General features: G+C 44.0%; 1 protein-coding gene across 1 annotated transcript in view; it reads right to left on the bottom strand.

Moving 5' to 3' along the window:
* The window catches only part of Usp13 (ubiquitin specific peptidase 13), a 107,827-nt gene that overhangs the window by 68,364 nt on the left and 18,934 nt on the right, over positions 1-20,529 (bottom strand). The window contains exons 2-4 of the mRNA XM_034500171.2: positions 18,760-18,885; positions 10,215-10,275; positions 2,311-2,432 (exon numbers count right to left, since the gene is read on the bottom strand). Of these exons, the coding sequence (XP_034356062.1) occupies positions 2,311-2,432; positions 10,215-10,275; positions 18,760-18,885 (309 nt within the window). The remainder of the gene's footprint in view (positions 1-2,310; positions 2,433-10,214; positions 10,276-18,759; positions 18,886-20,529) is intronic.

The raw sequence follows: 20,529 nt of genomic DNA, 5'->3' as shown, positions 1-20,529 counted from the left end.
AAGCATTTTCTTTTTATTTAAAAGTTCAGAAGAGAATCCTCAAACGCTGAAAACATAGCAGACGCATAAAAAGAAAGCGAGCTAACTAGAGTCCTTTGTGTAGCTACCACCTGTATCGAGCACCAGAGACAGAAAGTCAGGTTTCCTTTCAACCTGCTCAGCCTACCTTCAGAGTTCGTTTGTTTTCCAGTTTTTAAACCATTCCTTAAAAAGAATTTTTATTCAAGTTTTCACTTTAAAGTAGTCTCAAATACTGTTATTAAAAATTATGCTGTATCGTGCTAGCTTTGGGTTTCCAGGGCACTTCTTCATTTTTTATACTCTGAATAAAGGGATGGTATAACAGTAGTATATGTGGGTGGCTCTTTGTCCTTTGAGCTTTGGTGTGGTTTGGTATCTGTTTTGGTTCTTGTTCGAACCAGGCTCTTATATAGCAGTGAATTCCTAGCAATCCTCCTGCCTCAGCCTCCCAGTGCTAGATTAAAAGCATGACTCACTGTGCCTGGTTTGAGGCCTTTTCTTAATATTTACTTTTCTCACATAAAAAAGTGAATGAATAAAAAATCCTCATGACATTTATTTACAGTGTGCTTCTTTACTTTTTTTTTTCCCATGGCAATTATATTGAATTATATTGAATTGGAGCAATAAGCATTGGGACTGGAGAGATGGATCAGCAGTTAACAGCACTGGCTGCTCTTCCAAAGTACGCCAGTTCAATTCCCAGCATTCATACGGCTCACAACCATCTGTAACTCCAGTTTCAGGGGCTCTGGACACCCTCACACATACATGCAGGTAAAACACCAATGCACATAAAATAAAAGAACTCTCAGCATTGGAGACGCAAGCATCAGTACATTTCAGGCTAAGGGCTGGCTGGCATTAGACCATTTTATCCACTAATTGGTTTTATTCCTGGTAACAGCCACATGAGTCAGCTCGAGAAATCTGAGAAAAGCAACGGCAATTCATTTCCACAGGCCTCACTGAGCACTGCATCTGGAAAAGGATGCCTTAACTTAGTAAGTAGGAGGGCTGTAGTGCACAGACGCACAGCGCTCTTACTTCCCTGGTCTTAAATTTAGCTAACTGATAAATCTGAAGAAGACAGGGTACGTTAGAAACCTAGTCCCTCTGAACATGGAAACTCTAAGCACAAACATTCCCTTTCGGCAGAAGCAACTGAGCAGATGGTTCTCACTGGTCAGGGTCTGTCAGAAAGTTATGGGACCCACTAGCCTGGCTTTGATTCTGATACAGTTTGAAGGGTGGTATGGGGAAGGAATAAGCTAGCATGTCTAAACTCAACCCACTTTGACCCCACTGCCTTCTGGAGCAGGCTATAAGAAACAGAGGCATCCATGCACACGATGGAAAAGAAGACAGATAGAGTATTGGAGGCCACACAGGAATCAGGGAGAAGAAGGGAAAACATCTTGGGTCACAGGAACCCTGGGACCTCTCAGAGGACCCAGAATCAATCGCAATAGGCATCTTCCCATCTGCCACCAACCCAGCACCAGTTCCCACAGAAAAATCAAGACCTGTCCTTGAAACTGACTTCAAGAAGAACACAGGAAAGGGAGTGGGAGTGGGGAAGCTCACTAATGTAGATACAAGAAAGCCATCTTGGTTTTCAGCAAAGCCAAGGGGAGGTACAAGCAGCTGCTTCTTTTTATAACTGCACCGCTGCTGTCCCAGCAGGCAAACTCTTCCAGTTTCTCAGACAGAATCTTACACAGGAGAACAGCATGAAAATCTGACAAACACATTGTCATCCCTCCAACCAAAACACATTTCTTCCTAGCTGTTCCAGCACCTGTGAGGTGCAGGCTTTGACAATCCCAGCAACAGATTGGCCAAGCCAGAGAAGCACGGACTCATGGGCAATGAAAGCCAAAGAGAGGTGGCAGAGCTGGAGTGGGCAGCAATCAGGAAAGGCCACTCTGAGAGATCACAGAGGAGACAGATACTCCTGTTCACACTTTGTTTTTATTTACTTATTTTGTTGGCTTGGTTTGGTTGGCTTTTGAGACAAGTCTCTCTACAGGGCTTTGGGTAGCCCTGAACTCACTATTTAGCCCAGGCTAGCCTCAATCTCATGATTCTCCTACCTAAGCATCCTTAGTGCTGAAATCACAAGCAGGTGCCACCACACCCATTGTATCCTCTTCTTCCTCTGGACCGGCCTTCCCCACCAACACACACACACACACACACACACACACACACATGCAAGCACACATGCATGCGCACGCACACGCGCATACACACACACAACATGCAGCCACATGCACACTCACTGACCAGGGCTGGTAACTCCTCAATGTTAGGAAGGGCTATTTCATAGTGGTCTGGGAATATAACAAGTTTGGCTTCGTCTTCATATTCGTAATCGTCACTATTTAAATCGTCATCCAGATCTAGATCTGAGGAGAGAATAAAAACAAAGAAAAGAAGTAAGGAAAAGGTGGCCCATTGCCGAGGCAGCCCTCACAGGGAACCCACAGAGTTAAAACACCAGAGACAAGATCCAACCCTGACAGGATTGGCCATCCTCCTACCCCACACTGGGAGAAACGGGCCCTGCCGTCTTTCCTGAGAGGTGCAGATTTGTTTATAAATGACTGGGTCACATCATGAAGTTTCACAGGGTAGACAGGAATTCATACACTTTGAAGAAACAGATGTTTGCATTATGAGCTTAGGGCCATAATCTCACCAGATCAAAGGAAACAAGGGTGTATGCATGCGTGCGCGCATGTGTGTGTGTGTGTGTGTGTGTGTGTGTGTGTGTGTGTGTGTGTGTGTGTCTGTGTCTGTGTCTGTGTCTGTGTCTGTGTGTCTGTGTGTGTGGCCAAAGGTCAAATCTAGGTATCATTCCTCAGGAGTCCTTGTCTTGTATTTTGAGAGAGGGTCTCTCACTGGCAGGGAGCTGAGTGATTCAGTGAGCTGACTGAGCCCTAGAAATCTGCCTGTCTTGGCCTTCTTGGTGCTGGGATTACAATCGTGCATCACCACACCAATTTCCTGAGGTCTGCCGAGGCATTCAGGTCCCCATATTTCCACAGCAAGCACTTTACTAACAGCGACTTCTCCTACCCAAAAGCACATGAGTTTCAGAGTGGGTAAGGCTGGCTTCAGTGCTTGCTCACACATTTAACACAACTTTAATCAAGTCACAAACTCTACCCCATGTACTGCCCTTGTGTCCAGCATGGAGAAGATAGCACTCCCCTGACACAGGAAAGACATAAGACCTGGTAGAGAAGAGAGCAAACACAAGGTAGGTCTCCAATAAACAGAAGCAGCTATCTAGAAACCCAGCCTTCTCTCTCACTATGCCTTCCTTCTCTCTGCTCTCCTCATCTCTAACAGTGGTTGGAATCTTGTAAGCCAGAAGAAACACATCGTTTGAGCAGTCCTGTTGTCCTAGGACCTAGAGAATTCTCCATTAATAAAACAGGTCTCTGCAGCCCGCCCTGCCAGGCACCTTCTGTGCTCGGCTCCTCTCTGCTGAACGTTAGCTCATAGCTCAAGGAAAAGACTGGTCATAATATTTCCATGGATGGTGCAGCCTTGCCCTCGCAAGGGGTGCCAGTGTCCCAGGTCATGTTTGTGTGTTTGTATGTTTGGGACTATGGTGACAAAGACAGTCATGTGATGCTGCAGTCACATACAAAGCCACACAGACACATAGACTCTATGGAAAGTTCCTGGGCTACACGGACTACAACAGGTACTTGAGAACCAATAATCTAAGTTCTATTATCACCTTTAACAAAATGCTGGTCTACTTCCATGTGCAACTCAGCTTTTCACTCTCAAAAGCAGGATCATTTTAAGTTTAAAAACAAAACAAACAAAAAAAAAAAAACAGCGAAAGTATAAGCCAAACATAATAAAAGACTCTTTAAAAATCCTAAGAATCAAAAACATCCAAATAAAGACCCCAGTACTGTAAAGGGTGGTTTCAAGACCCCCAGTACTGTAAAGGGTGGTTTCAAGGAAGAGTCAAGTAGTTTAAGAAGCAACTCAAGAAACTTACTGAAAGGGAATAATTCAAACAAAAAAGGGAATAATTCAATGTAGATGTGTCATATAAAAAACTGAGGCTCCACCATCTATAACAAAAGTTAGAATTAAATGTTCAGTGAGGAAGGTGATCAGTCAGTTCAGCACCACAACAGAAGTGTAGAAACATTTACTGCATAACAATGAAAATAAATACCAAGGGACCCTCAAGGCAAAGGCAGCTTTGTTTTAGTCCCATGCACAAAAACTGGAAAGGAAGGGAGGAAACTGAGGAAACGGAAGTTTCAAATGAGTTGCTCCCTCTCCCCATCCCTCTATTATTAACATATTATGCACATAGAAGTTGTAAGGGACAGGGCATGAATCTCACCCTTTTGTGAATGGACCCTGTACGCACCAGATATGACCTATTTCTTCTCTATAGAAAACATATTCACCTAGTGCTTTCTCAAATATTACCTGGCCTGAATAAATAAAGTGAAGAAAAAAAAAAAGCCTGCTCCGGCCTTTGCTAAGAGTACAGCTCTGAATGAGTCACCTACTGGACAGGTGGGGAGATTTGAGAGAATGAGGTCTGCAGGAACCTGGAGTTGGATCCAGGATGCTCTAGAGTCTAGAGCCTCCGTAGGTGACTGCCATCATTGCCATCCTCCTCATTTTCTTCTCTAAATTCCTAACAAATAACACAAGGAGCCTACACACACACACACACACACACACACACACACACACACCAGAGCTGGTCCAGCTCTGAAGCAAGGCTGAAATGAGTTTCAGAAAGACCATGTTATGCAGGGCTCTTCTGCAAGTCATCTGAGTGTGGAGATGATGGGATTCCACATGCTTCAGTATAGCTCAGAGAAAAGGAACAAGACTTATCTGCCTCTGGCATTCCTGGCTCCATGTACTAGTGTCCTGAAGCCTCTTTGGCAGACATGTTCTTTGTAATATATGCTGTCAAAGAGGCGTCAGGACACCAATACTATCCTGTGCCCAACAAGCAAAAACATCAAAAGGGGTACTACTGCTTATACTGGCTGGTTTTGTGTATCAACTTGACACAAGCTGGAGTTATCACAGAGAAAGGCGCCTCCCTTGAGGAAATGCCTCCATGAGATCCAGCTGTAAGGCATTTTCTCAGTTAGTGATCAAGAGTTGCAGGACCCATTGTGGGTGACACCATCCCCAGGCTGGTAGTCCTCGGTTCTATAAGAAAACAAGCTGAGCAAGCCAGGAGAAGCAAGCCAGTAAGAAACATCCCTCTATGGGCTCTGCATCAGCTCCTGTTTCCTGATTGGCTTGAGTTCCAGTCCTGACTTCCTTTGGTGATGAACAGCAATGAGGAAGTGTAAGCTGAATAAACCCTTTCCTCCCCAGCTTGCTTCTTGGTCATGATGTTCGTGCAGGAATAGAAACCCTGACTAAGACACTATTAAATAGGTAACCAATCATACCTGACTAGATTAGAAGTCTACTCCACAGGAGGGAATCCAAACCTAGCCCCTATAAACTTTGTTTAAATATATATGTATGTGTGTGTGTGTGTATGTATGTATGTAATATATATGTTTGGTTGGGAGATCATAGGTCACACAGGGGAACTGAATATTATGGTTTAGCTAACCTGACACAGAATCAAGCTGCCTACTAAATATTTATGTTTATGCCAATAGACAAATGCTACTCTCAGCCTTAGTCGAGGAAGCTTCTCTTTCCAGTGAATGCTGGTGATGCAGAGACTCGTGGCATCACAGAGTAGTGAAAATAAGTGACTGAGTATGGCTCAGCCCTATGCAAAGCACTTAAACCATATTTACCAAACCTTGGGGAAAACTGCAGAAGCAAAAAGACAGAGGAAAGAGCTACAACCTGCCATTTGCTGGGCATGCCACAATCATCACAAGCACACACTCACAGCAGCCGAGGATGCTTGCACTGGGTCTGCACTAGAATGGGACCACACAGCGGTCCTGTGAGTTTCAGAGCTCTAGACCGCTGAGGAAGCACAGATCGAAACTTGTCTCAAAGGCTTCACTGAAACACAGTGGTGGGCAGCAACAAGGACTCGGAGGCTGCCTTCCCGTTCATTTTTCAAACCATTGCTTGACAATAACCTTTGCAATCGAAATAACTGCTAGAAAAATAAAAGCTCAAAAGTCTTTCAACACCAAAGTTGAAAGCAAAGAGGTTAGCTAACTCCTTCATGCAGCCAAAGAAAATGTGGATGATGGTGATGATAATGATTGTCATTAGTTGTTATTATTTAAAAAGCTGATCATAGTGGCATACGCCAGTAATCCTAACACTTGGGGGATGGAGGCAGTAGAATTACAAGTTCCCGGTCAACCTCCACTCTAGTGAGTTTGGGGGCACCCTAGGCTACATGAGATCCTGTGTGCAAAACCTGAAACAACAGTAACAACAAGGTCAAATCACTTAATGGTTACTACCCCTACAAAGACCTCACTGATGTCATCTGACTGGCAAAAGGTCACATTCTAGATGACAGTGGCAGGTGCTGGGACACCGACCTGTAATGGCTTGACCCTTTCCGCCTCGGAGCTCACTTTAGGCTATTTTACGTAGCTTGGCTGTTTGTCCAGTGGTTGGTGAGGCTTGAGATTCAGGGTTAGCTGTGCAATGAGAAAGGTTGCCAGGGAAGAAAAGCTTCTCCAGGCGAGGCTCCTCAAGGGAGTTACAAGCTGGGAGCAGGAGAGAAGACACAGTCTGGACAGCACACAGTACTAAGGACCAAGCCAAGAAGCAAACCTAGCTCTATGGCTGTTTCAATGGCTTCACTTCTCAAACAATTCATCTGTCTTTGTGTATGTTTGTCTGTGTGTGCACATGTGCACATACATGTTTGCACGTGCAAGTTGAAGGCTAGAAGTTGACATCAAGTGTCTTTCTTGATTACTCTCAATTTTTTTTTTTTTTTTTTTTTTTTTTTTTTTTTTTTTTTTTGAGGCAGGGTTTCTTACTAAACGTGGATCTCATTAGTCCAACTGGCTGGACAATGTGTTCCCTGTCTCCAGTGATGAAGTTATACATGTGCCACCACACCTGACATATATGTGGCTATAGTTGCTGAGGAGCCCAACTCCAGCTCTCATGCCAGATGGCAGGCCACAGTACCAACCCCTCAGTCTCTTTTTGTTACAATAACACATCTGACAGAGAAAAGCCAGCTGGGTGTGGTGATGCACACAGTAGTCCCAGCTACTCAAGAGGCTGAAAAAGGAAGCTCACTTAGACCAAGGAATTCCAGACCAGCCTGGGCAATATAGAAAGACCACAGCTCAAACAAACAAAATGTTTTAACATGGATAAGCCAAAAGAGAACGAGAATCAGAAACAACTTAGTCTAAGAAAAGAGGTACTGTTAGTAATCTCCTAGACGCTGCCAGTATTACAAATATGTACATGTGTGTGCTGTGCAGGACACGCACAAATGTGCCTGCATCCACATATGTACATATGCATACATGTATCTACACAAATATAGACATGCATGCATGTATACACTTAGGCACATGTAGACAATAATGTGTACAGTTGTTTTTATTAAAATGAAGTCATACCATGCGAACAGAATTGAAATGTCTTTCAAATAATAATTGTAACCACTCAGAGACATACATACACTCTGTCAGATAATATCAATTTTTTTTATTGCTGAGAAAAACCATAGCAGAAGCTTAGCACAAAATCTGAAGCTGGGATACTTTTGTGATTTAGAAACCAGTAGTCATTTGCGTAAGCAAGACTAGCTCTTCTTAATGAGGAAAATCAAACAACAGTAGCAATCATTGTCGCAGGCAAGATCTACTGATTGGTGCTAAAATTAGCAGGCTAATCCAGGTAATACCTTTGGGACGTTCCTGATTGAACATTTTAGTTTGTAGCTGTATGTACATGTGTGGGGGTGAAAACTGTGAGTGAGTGTGTGTGTGTGTGTGTGTGTGTGTGTGTGTGTGTGTGTGTGTGTATAAGATTAATGTCAGGTAGTTTCTTCAACTACTCTCCACCTTATTTTTGAGGCAGGATCTCTCGCTGGCCACGAACTTCCCAAGTAGTCTAGGCTGGCTGCCAGTGATCCCCAGGTATCACCTATCTCTGCCTTGAGCTGTGGAATTACAAACATGCATTACCATGCCCAGCTTTTAGCATGGGTGCTCAGGATCTGAGTTCAGGTGCCCCTGTTTGTGGATCAGGCTGCTGTCTGAGCCATCTCCTCAGTAGACACCACTTTAGCAAGTGATCAAGTTCAACATCACCAGCATGAGGTCATATCAGCATATCACACACGTCTCAACACCAGCAACTGAGCAGGACTCACCGCCTCTGTACTAGTCTTGCTAAAACACACGACTTCAGATCCTCATGAAAAACACCAAATAAAATGCTTTCTACAAAATAAATGAGGAGTGCCCTTCAAAGTATCACTTATTAAAAATAGTCTAATGTGAAGAGCTTTTGGGGCCACTTGGCAGGAATCCGATATTGGCCAAGGACAAGGAAATGGGCTTCAGGCAGGAATCTGTCATTGGGCCATCGCAAGGAAGTAAGCTCAGGCAGGAATCTGATTTTAGGCTAGAATAAAGAAGTAGGCTTCAAGCACAAATATGACTTTGGGCTAGGACAGGGAAGTAGGCTCAGATATCTTGGTCACGGTGATGAGCCCTTAGAAACAGTGATCACGGGAGTGATCATGGGACCTTGTTTATTGCCTTGCTTGTTCCTTGACTATTTGTGTTTATTGTACTGCTTGACCTTATTACTTGCATGTAATTAAAATAGCATAAAAGCAGATTGGCAAAATAAATAAGTAAATAAATAAACCTGCCTCAGCCTCAGAACTGGCTGGGGTGACTCTACAATGTTGTCTAATTGTCTGTTTTCTTTTTCATCCTCGCTCCTGCCCTGGCGAACCTGTTGATTGACTGAGCTGACTTGCTTAGTCTAAGGAAATAGTCCTCAACCTGTGAGTTGCAACCCTTTTGGGGGTCACATATCAGATATGCTGCATGTCAGCTGTTTACATTATGATTCACAACAGAAGGAAAAATTCCAGTTATAAAGGAGCAAACCAGAATCTTATGGTTGGGAGCCACCACAACGTGAGGAACTGTAGTAAAGGGTTGTAGCATGAGAAAGGTTAAGAACCACTGGTGAGGGATGCAGAATGCCTTGGGTGAAGAGAACTTGTTCTTGCACAGGACCTGGATTCAATTCCCAGCACCCACATGGTGGATCACAACCATCCACAACTCAACCTCCACGGGTTCTGACACACTCTGTGACCTCCACTGAAGCAGGGTTCCACATGGTGCTCAGACCTACATGCCAACAAAACATTCATGCACGTAGAATAAGTCTTTTAAAAAGTTTAAGCTGAAGAACTATAAGACATTGGGAGGGCTAAGTAAATATGTCAGGTGGCTGTGATACAGTGCTCTTGGTTGTTTCCTGAGGCCAAAATGTTCTTAAGTATTGTTGAAAACATCAGTTTGAGTCTAATAAGACCCATTGTTTGTTTAAATTTTAAAAGAAAAAAAAAAAAAAGACTCTCTCTTTGAGACAAGAAAGAAAGAGAGCAAAAGGGCTCTCGGGGCTTGTACAACTCTGGCCATCCAGGTATGAAGACTTGCATTTGATCCCCAGAACCCACACTAAAATAAAAATAAATAAATAAATAAAAATCCAGGTACAGGCACGTGCCTGTAACCCCTGTGCTAGAAAGGCAGAGGCAGGAGGATTCCCGGAGCTTGCCAGCCAGCCAGTCTAACTGAATTGCTTGCTAAGCTCCAGGTTTGGTGAGAGACCCTGTCTATAAAATAAGGAGGGTGACTGATTGAGAAAGACACCTGACATCGACCATGGACTACAGGGGTGGGGGAGGGGTGGGAATGACACAGAGACATTAGAGACAGAAAAAGACACAGAAGCAGAGACAGAGACAGGAGAAACACAGAAAGAGACCACCAACAGGACCGTAATTCCTCTCTAGCTGCCTTAATTGCTTCAAAGCCCTGGGTCCAATTTCACACTCAAACCACGGCTAGGAAAATAAAAAGGGAGACAGTGTATAAACCGGGGTGCCTCATCTCATTCCTAGACATAAGAAGACAGGGGAAGGCAGAATGTAGCACTCACACCATTGATAATTATCTTACCTAAAAATATTTTGGAATTCCTCCTTTTGGGTAAAGCTCCACCAGAGGCTCCTCTTACCTTCTGAAAAGAAAAAGAACAGATCCTTAAAATACAGCCCATAAAATACAGTCCAATAGCAAAGGGTGTGGCACAGATGTTCCCCAGAATAAAAGGCCAAGAGGAAATATTCTCCTGGACTAGAGATGTTGGAAGAAGCAGAAACTGGACCTCAATCTTTGCAGACACTATGTGTTATTTGTTTGTTTGTTTGTTTGTTTGTTTGTTTTTATTGACTTTTAAAGCAATCCCGCTTGGAAAGGAAGTACAAACCAGAGAAGGAGATGAAGCTGATTCTTGAACTTTGGTGGTCTGTGCTCCCTCCTGGGAGAGCTAGAGTCCGTTATAAGGGGCAGACTTGGGAAAGAAAATTGTGCTGAGCTACCTTCTCCCTTTTCTACACAGGGATTCTCAGTCCTTGTCCCTGGGTATGCTCAACAGTAACTGTTCAGGGACTTATTGACTGTTGATATATAGTCACTGATATTCTGATCATCTGAAAAGATAAATAGACCCATCTAAATGTTTTTGGAGAACTAACAGAGAGCTTGCTGCCATGGCAAATGTCGTATGTTCCCCATTGGTGAGAGTCCTCAGCAGTAACCATCAAATGGTTGTACAGTAGCAGTTGAATATGATTACAATAGTTTTTTTTTTTTTTCATTTTTTCATACACATATCTTCTTGGCTACTAGAGAAGAACACAGGTTTATTGTAAGCAGGGTCCACCCCAGGACCTTTTCACACAGCTACACGAGTCAAGGACACACTGTGCATTTCTTTCTCATATGCTTGTCCTGTGGGTCCTAAGTCTACTTTCCCACATTTTATTATTTGATACTGAAAGCCAACTCCTCTTAGTTATTCTTACACTGATTCAATAGCTTCTACTATGGGTTTACAGTTGTCCTCATAGAAATCTTAAAGTTACAGAACACTTAGCTCAAAGTCATATCTCTCCAAACTCTAACGCCAACTAGGTATCTCCTTAGAATCCCTCCCTTCCATGATTTCAGAACCTCTGTCCCCTCCCCACCACTCACTTCTCTCAAAAAAGTGAGCATTGTGTGGGGGAAGGAGTAAAAGGAAGACCTATACCAAAGATTCTCTTCAAAATCCACAGGCCGCTTGTCTCAACAAACACTGTAGACTTCAGACTTCTGTGGTCTTGTTCCATCTCTATTTCTGCAGATGGAAGAAGGAAATGAAAAAGCGGATCTGTGTGGAGGCTGGCTGGAGTGTGTGTTAGTTCCCTGATGGTTGGTTCAAACCACAGACTCGGATTAGAATACGCCCTACGTGGGAAAAAGAATAGGACTAACATCTAAAGGCCTGCTCCTATGGCAGGGCTCAAGCACTGAAACTCCTCCCGAGCAAATAGCACCGTGCCCATTTGTCAAGTTCCATATTCGAGCAAATTGAACAAACACAGGTTCTTCTTCCAAGGAACTCACCAACACAGAGGGTAACTGAGTACAGGCAGAAAGCACAGTGGGTTATGGGAAGTACGAAGAGAAATCCAAGAGATGGAACAACTAATGGAGGAAATGGTTGGTTTATCTGGAGATAAGATAGGACTGGTCATGTAAGAAGAACACTGGTCCTCAAATATAGAAGATACTTAGGATGGGTCAGTGGATGGATGGATGGACGGATGGATGGAAGGATGGATGAACAGATGGATTGATGGATGGATGGATGAAAAGATGGATGGATGAATGGATGGATGGATGGATGGATGGATGGATGGACAGATGAATGGATGCATAGATGGAGGGAAAGAGGGAGGGAGGGAGGGGGAGGGAGGAAGGGAAGAAGAGAGGGGAGAGGGAGAAATGGATGGATGGATAGGTGGTGGTAAGTAGGATGTATAGGTGAATGGACTATTTGTTTGTTTGTTTGTTTGTTTGTTTGTTTGAGACAGGATTTCTCTGTATGTAGCCCTAGCTGTCCTGGTGGAACACTCTTTGTAGACCAGGCTGGCCTCAAGCTCAGGCCTCAATCTGCCTGCCTCTGCCTCCTTAGTACTGGGATTAAAGGCCTGCACCACCACCTCCCTGCTTGTAAATGGATATATTTTTAACTGCAGAGAATACAACAGGTAAAAGAGAAATGAGGACATAAGTAGATTTTAAAAATCACATACATATGGAGAACGTACTACCCAGCACTAAGCCACGGTACATTCCAGGACGGAGAAGCAGCCATGTGGAGAACACAAATTTGGTGCAGTAAGAAAGGGTTGAAGAGGCTGTGTGTCCCAATCATGAGCCAAAACATAAAGTTCTGTGTTTAAAGGAAGGAAAATTAATCAGCAAGTTACAGGACATGTCTACCACAGGAACACTCTAGCGACGGCAGCCAGGTTAGTGGAGATTGGATGGACTTCAGAACTGTGTTGGAAGCTCAAGTAACAAGACCTGGTTACCAGGAAGATCCACAAGAAAATCACCCTCACCCCCATACCCCCCAAAAAATCGTCTGGATCTAGGGAACTCACAGGGAAGGGTGGGGCTTGCAGACAGAATGCTGTGTGTAGCCTGGCATGCTGAACCTGAGGAGCTTCTGAGACACTGAGAAGAAAACCAGAGATCAGATTTGGATGGCCCAATCCAGTTCCGGGAAGCGATTTATTCGGAAGCCTCCAGTTAGAACATGCAAACAAGGACGGGGAAAATGAGCATGTTCAGAGAAAGAGAGCAGGCTGGTCATACTGCATCCTAGGAAAGGCATGTAACTAACAACTAACCAAAGGAAGGGCCTGAGCTTAAAAGGAGCCAGAAAAGAGAGACAAGAATGGGTGGTGCCAGAAAAAGAATGCCGAGGGGCAGTCTCAAATCTTCAAACTCCTAGAACGTAAAGTAACCTCAGACCTAAAATGAATCCAGCAGGTGTGGCAACCAAGCTCTCACTGAAGGCAGACACTTCCAGGGATCTGCAGGATTACTCAGTCAGATGCAGTGTGAGCCCTGAAAGGAGACACAGCCATGACTGGGGGAAAAGGTGTTTAAGAGGCTTCAGTTGAAGATCACAATCTAACTACAAGAGGATGGAAGGAGAGGGTGGACTGTTCCGTTTGAAGACCTGAGGAAAGAAGCTAGACCCAGTCACAGGAAAGAGGAGGTAAGCACAGTGAGTTCCCCAAAGCAGGGGCAACTGGGAAGACAAAGACAGCTGTATGTAGCTTTCTGTCAGAGTGAGGGAAAAAGGGATGAAAACCACAGGCAGGCAGCTCCAGAAGGTGAGAAATACTAATACAGTCACAGGTCCCTGCAGACTATGTAGAATCCAAGGCTAAACACAGTGACTAAGCACTACCTGAGGCAAGCAGCCGGCGCTCAGTGGCCACTCAGAAGATTGGGAGAGCACAGAGCAATCGAAGGGCCAAATAGAAGACTGAGGCCAGGATGCTGGTCCTGCATGGCCGAGTATTAGACACTGTCCACTCCTCTTCTCAAAGGCTCTTGTATTGTAAGCTTGTCCCTTTGCACGGTATTGGGCAAGAATAAGAACGTTAAAACTGAGGCAAATTGTACTCTCAGGGTACGTCCTCAGAAAGAACTGTGGAGTCCCATCTCTCCTACTTCCTGTTTCATAATGTGCCTTCCACACGGGCAGACTCTGCCATCTACAAGTCCTTTGTGGGATCTTACCAGAACCTGTACAATGCTTTTTGGATTTCCAGACCCCAAACTATAAGGTAAATAAACCTCTTTCTTTATAAAGCTAGGCTATCTCATTATAGCAACGCAAAATGGACTTATGTCATCTCAAACCCCACAGTGGTGGGAGAGTTCCAGCATTAGTACAGGGAGGCATCAATGTATCAACTGGATAACATCTGGAGCGTTGTTAAGGGCAAGGGTCAGTTAGGGAGACAGTTGTTGATACAGTGTTTTAAGCTATGAGTCATAAGAGGCAAGCAGGGCAAGTGACAGGCCTGGAGGCCTGGAGCCCAGAGAACAGCAGATCAAAATAGGAACACACAGGCAAAAGGGCAAAAATGAGTGGGGGTTGCCACCAAAGACGGAATCACTAAGGTAAAGGTGTAGATGCAGAATCACACAAACGAGGTCACCAGCAGTCCACAACGACACCACCACCCCTGTGACCCTGAGCAAGTAAAGTCTCTCGGCCTCCATTTTAATTCCATCCCTTTACACTAAGATGGTAAAGTGACCTGAACGTCATAAGAATTATCCCAGGTCCTAACAGAAGACACAGGTGAGCAACACATTATCAGGACAAATATTAAATATTCCAAAGCTTATCTTTGAAACTGTGACTTCTTGGCATACCAGGTATGGTGACATGGGAAATGAAGTAAAACTCAAATCAGAATCCACTATGTAGAAGATCAAAGACATTTTGTAAATTATTAGAACTATATAAGATGGATATTTGAAAACTAACAATATCAGTAATCAAATAAATCTGCAATAAAATAAAATAAAAGCGGTAACAAAAATGAGGGGCCAGAGATGGCTTAGTGGGTAAAAGCACTTGGCATACAAGCCTAATGACCTGAGTTTAATTTCAGAAACACATGATAGAAAGGGAAAACCCACTTGCAAAAGTTGTCCTCTGACCTACATGACACACACACACACATACACACACACACACACCTTGGGTGGTTTGATTGAGAATTGTCACCATAGGCTCATATATTTAAAAGTCTGGTCCTGTGGAACTGCTTTTGGAAGGATTGGGACGTGTGACCTTGTTAGAGGAGATGTGTCACTGGGAATGGGCTGCCCAGTCTCAGTCTCTCTCAGGCCTTCTCTCTCTCTCTCTCTCTCTCTCTCTCTCTCTCTCTCTCTCTCAATCTCTCAATCTCTCTTAGTCTCCCTCTCAGGTTTCCTCAGTCTGTCTCTTTCCCTCTACCTTCACTTGTCCCTCTCCCTCCCCTTCCACTTCCCTCCCTCTCTTTTCTCTTCTAACTCTCCCTCCCTCTGTTCCCCTCCCTCTCTGTCCTCCCCTCCCCCTCTCCTCTCCCTCTTCTTACCCTCCCCCCACCTTATGCTCGGGGATCAGAGTTAAGCTCTCTTCACAGCAATAGAACAGTAACTACAGAGAAGTAACTAAGGTGACACTGAATGATAATCATAACTTTCTAAATGACTATGAATACATAAGAAAATAGTCAATCACCACAGAATGAAATGCCAAATATTTTTATGTCCCTTCTCAATTATTAGACTAGCAAAGACTGAAAGTCTGGCCAAAGAACAATGAGGGTGTGGACAAACAGACATTCCTCACCACTTAGACAGGGAGACACCCTGGCACTAATACACTGGGTAGAATTACCCTTCTCCTGACAAGCTGAAGGTTGGCACCCACAAGCCAGTGGGATCTCTAGGGTAAGTTTCTTACAAAAATCTTTGCACAAGGGTGTCTGTAGAAAATGCATTACAATGTTCAAGGTTGCACTTTTTGGCGTGGCAATGAACAGAAGAAATCTAAACGTTCGGCAATAGGAGAAGGAAGGAACTTAGAGATAAGCCTGGGAGAGAATACTAAACATCTCTGAATGAATATGAAGTGAATACATCCACATGCATCTCAGTGTGACTAGAGTCCAGAACAACACTGAGTGTGGTGGTGAGGCACTCTGCGGAATCACAGGTGAGAAAGAGCAGGGGTGTGCATCTTCATCTTTAAAATGCATGGTCACACGACATACTACATACTATCCATACATAAATACAGATATAATGATGTGCGTGAGAATAGCAATGAGGATGAGTGGTGCTGCCTCTGGGGGTTATGAAGGGCTTCAAAGCAATCTGGGGCTATACCCTCATTGACAGAGTGCTTGCCTGGCATGCACTAGGCCCTGAGGTCAATCCCCAACACACACCGGTAAATCCCAGAACTTAGGGTGAGCTAACCAAAACTAAGGATATATGAAAAACCTTACATAGACACCCACTTGTTAGTAAGCCAACTTCAAAATATAACTTTGAAAGAGTTCAACCAGAATTACTGTACATGGAAGGACAATGCCACTCCTAGAAAACATGGGTTATTAAATGCAGGGTCCAAGGCCCCTGAAGGTCTTCAAACAGCACAGGATATTTCGGTTACCCTTGGTCACTCACCATAACTCCATGGTAAGACCCTACTGCTGAATATGCCACTCATCTGGCTGCAGGACATAGAGAAATCAATCCCAAACAAACCAAGAACCATCCTTTCCACTGGCTAGATTTCACAGTTTCTAGGTAAGCTTCTGAGAGAAAAGGAAATTCATTGGTCTTATTAAGTGCTAGACCCCACATGAGGGAACATCAGCCTGACATGAAAGATATTCCTACTGGCCTGATCATTACAGGGTAACTAACTGCTTTCTGGTTGGATTTGAGCCCTACTCCACAAGAGAGAGATTCATGCTTGATACCGTAAGCCTCGTCAAAAGACCATGGCAGGGTTGGTCATAGGCCTATCTATGTAGGTACAGTCTACTCAGGTAGAATCTGCTATTATAATTTTGCTATCTACCATAGGTAGATAGAGTCTGCTATTATAATTTTGCTACATGGTCACATTGTCATTGCTTTCTAAACATTTGTGTTTATTTATAGCCCTAGATTTCTTTCAATATTGGTCAAAGACACTTCTCTCTGAGTGGGCAGTCAATCAACTCTGAGATCTGTGACCGACCAGTCAAAGTGCTCAGAATAAGACACTGAATGTTCGATCCCAAGTGGGGCATCTTTATCAACCCATCACCACCAAGGCTGAGGGGACATCATGGAAGAAGAGAAATAACGTAGGAGCTGGAGAATAGGAAGCAGCCCTCTGACTTGACGTGGTTCTGACCCTCATCGACTCACAGAAGCAGTGGTTCTTAGCACAGACTTCCACAAGATCAAGCCAGCCACAGTCCCAGCACATGTGAAGCATGTGCTCTCCAGGCCCCACCACTTACTGAGGAGCTACCAGCAGCTGACAGCTGCTGGAGAGGAAGAGCTGATCTTCTTTTAAATGGGTGGCTACTGGTAGACCTCCCATGCTCCAGAGGATGGTCACACACCTATGCACATATGGGTATCTCTAAACAGACTCAGTGGGTTATCAAGAGATAGAACATAGATCATTGAAAGAGACATATTGGGGGTAACTCAGGACTATAAGTTGGAGGAAGAACGTGGGTGGCTGTGATTATGTTTTATTGAATAAATGTATAAAGTCTCAAGAATAAAAAATATTATCAGGTGTGGAGAGAGAGGGCTGGGAAAGAGTGGAAATCAATGGGGGAGGGGCATCTCTGGGACTAGCTGGAGATGTGGGATGGAGAAGGCTCCCAGGAGTCTATGGGGGTGACCCTAGCTGAGACTCCTAGCAGTTGGGGATAAGGAGACTGAAGTGGTCACCTCCAGTAACCAGGCAGGACTTTTAGTGGAGAGAAGGGGACATCAACATACCCACAAAAACTTCTATTCAAAATTTGTCCTGCCTACAGGATGCATAGGGATAAAGATGGAGCAGAGACTGAGGGAACAGACAACCAATGACTGACCCAACTTGAGACCCATCCCATGGGAGAGAGCCAACCCCTGACACTATTAATGATACTCTGCTATGCTTGCAGACAGAAACCTAACATAACTGTCATCTGAGAGGCTTCATCCAGAAGCAGATGGAAACAGATACAGAGACCCACAGCCAAACATCAGGAAAAGCTTGGGAAGTCTTGTGGGAGAGTGGGAGATAGGATTGAATGAGCTGGAGGGGTCAAGGACATCAGAAGAAGACCTACAGAGTCAACTAACCTGGGCCCATGGGGACTCACAGAGACTGAACCACCAACCAAAGAACATGCAGTGTCTTGACCTAGTCCCCCTACACATTTGTAGCAGATGTGCAGCTTGGTCTTCATATGGGTTCCCTAACAATTGGAGTGGGGACTGTCTCTGACTCTGTTGCTACCATTGGATCCCTTTCCCCTAGCTGAATTGCCTGGTGAAGCCTGAGTGGGAGAGGAGTCACTGAATCCTGCTGGGACTTGATATCCCAGGGCAGGGTGGTACCCAAGGCGGGACTTCCCCAAGGGGTAATGAAAGAGGGATTTTTGAGGGTGGGACTGGAAGGAGAAGGGAGGTTTTAAAGTGAATAAATAAATTAATTAACTTTTACAGAGTCCAAGTTCTCTTTTTTAAAAATTAAAATTTTTTTAAAGAAACAAAGAGATATGAACTTTCAAGACAGTCGCTTCTCCTGCTTAAGGAAAACACTGGGATACCGTAGTTTTGTACATTTTTATATTTTTAAACTTAAAATTAATTTTTCCAATCAATCAACAACATGGCCTCTTAATTCCAACTGGTGGCCTAGAAGAAGAAAAATGAAACTAGCTAAGGTAAAGGACAGGGGTGGGAAGGAACCTCGGAGTGTCTACACGCTGCTGCCGTTTCCTGTCATGGAGAATATGGAGTTCTGAGCGTGAAGGGAAATCCCCGTAGCGAACATGCAGGAACCTTCTCCAAACATCCAGCTCACCTCTCGCATGTGCCTCTTCAGGTGCATGTACACGCTCTGTCCAGTTTTTCGAAAATGTCTTTCAACGTGTTCCCTTCCAAAGGCCAAAAATGTGTTCATGCATACATAGAGTCCACCTTCAGAGTTCTAGAAGAAAGAGACAGGGGACAACGTCACCAAGGACACCTGGCCAAGTCATCAAGATACAGACAACTGGAAGAGAAAGTCGATGATAAGGTCAGCCTCAGCAAAGGTTACAGTGACTCTCATAGGTATCTGCTGGAACCACAGACGGCTTTACTCTCCCTAGTAGAGCTCCAAGCTTATTGAGTGCAGGCTACTTTCACCCCACGTGAGATACCACAGGCTCTAGAAAGATGTGTGTCAGGAATTACGATCGTTGCATGTCATGAAGCACATCTCAGTTTTCAGTTTGAGCGGAACTTCTGGGTTCATGTGAGTTTCCAGGAGAATTTGCTAAGGAGATAGACCTTCCCTGACCATGAGCTACAGCAGACTATAGGCTATGGACTAGGTAGAATAAAAGGAGGAAGAGGAGGAGGAGGAAGAAAAGGAGGAGAAGGAAGAAGAGGAGGAGGAAGAGTCAACCTGTAACACTGTCATTCTCTCTCTGTTTCCTGAACACAGTGAGGTGAGCAACTTTGTTCTGCCACACACAGCCTACCACAACATTCAGCCTCACCAGAAACCACAACAATGGAGCTGGCCAATTATGTCCTAAGACCTCTGAAATCATGAGCCAGACAAAAATCCTTCCTTGTAGGCATAATGTTATTGTGCACTGTGTAAAGATTGCCCTTGTATTATTCAAATGCTGATTTCTCTGCCCTCCTATCTGGCTGCAATCCAGACATGGCACTGTAATGATTATTCTATGTATCTCCTGCCTCAATATTGTGTAAACATTGTTCCCCATTGATTTCCGACTTGTCAATAAAGGCTGATCACCCAAAAGCTGAACAGAAGAGACAATAGGACTGGACTTCCAACCCCAGCCAGGGGAGGGGGAGAGAAAGAGGAAGAGGAGGAGGAGGATTTACCACAAAAAAAAAAAAAAGAGATCCAAGAGACACCACGGGAAAACATCTGGAGCAGAGAGAGCCGTATCAATTCTAAAATGCAAGTATCTCAGGGATTTTGGCTGGAAGATAGCCAGATGAGCTGAGAGGATTAGAATAGATTAATAACTAGTCAGTTGTTGTGCCATAAAGGTTGATTGGATAAATCTAACAGTCTCTGTCTCACTTATTTGGAAGCTAGCCAAGATAAACAAGAAACAACTACTTTTAAATTTTCTTTAACACTTCCTTCCTCCATTAAACCTTTCTCATGTGTTTGTCACAGAGACAGAAAGACTAACAGACATGCCTGGCATATAGCCCATGAGCATAGGTAATAATATCAGCTACTTCAAGTTATTTATTAGTATTTCCATTTCATCTTTTAAAAAACTAATCACGAGTCATTTTCCCAAGTATATACAGCCTGGAATTTTCAGAGTTAGATTTCAATCTGTTTCTCCTTTTATCTCTCCTGCTATATTTCAAAACACATGAAGTTATTTCATTAAAATGAAATCAAGATTGATGCTCACACTCCAGGTGCTTGGTTTTCTGTCTCAATTTCATATCTCTTTCTCTCGCTTTGCCTAATGAGACTCTCTGAATAATACTCAATCTATAAAATTACCCAGACTTTCTTCAAAGGAAGTGGATCCTATTAAAAACCCTGCTAGTCTCACCCCTCCAAAAGAAAACAAAAGAAAGGAAG

Source organism: Arvicanthis niloticus, chromosome 4 (assembly GCF_011762505.2).
Source record: "Arvicanthis niloticus isolate mArvNil1 chromosome 4, mArvNil1.pat.X, whole genome shotgun sequence".
Lineage (NCBI taxonomy): Eukaryota > Metazoa > Chordata > Mammalia > Rodentia > Muridae > Arvicanthis > Arvicanthis niloticus.
Note: the sequence above shows the minus strand (reverse complement) of the source record. Positions and strands in the feature narration are given on the sequence as shown.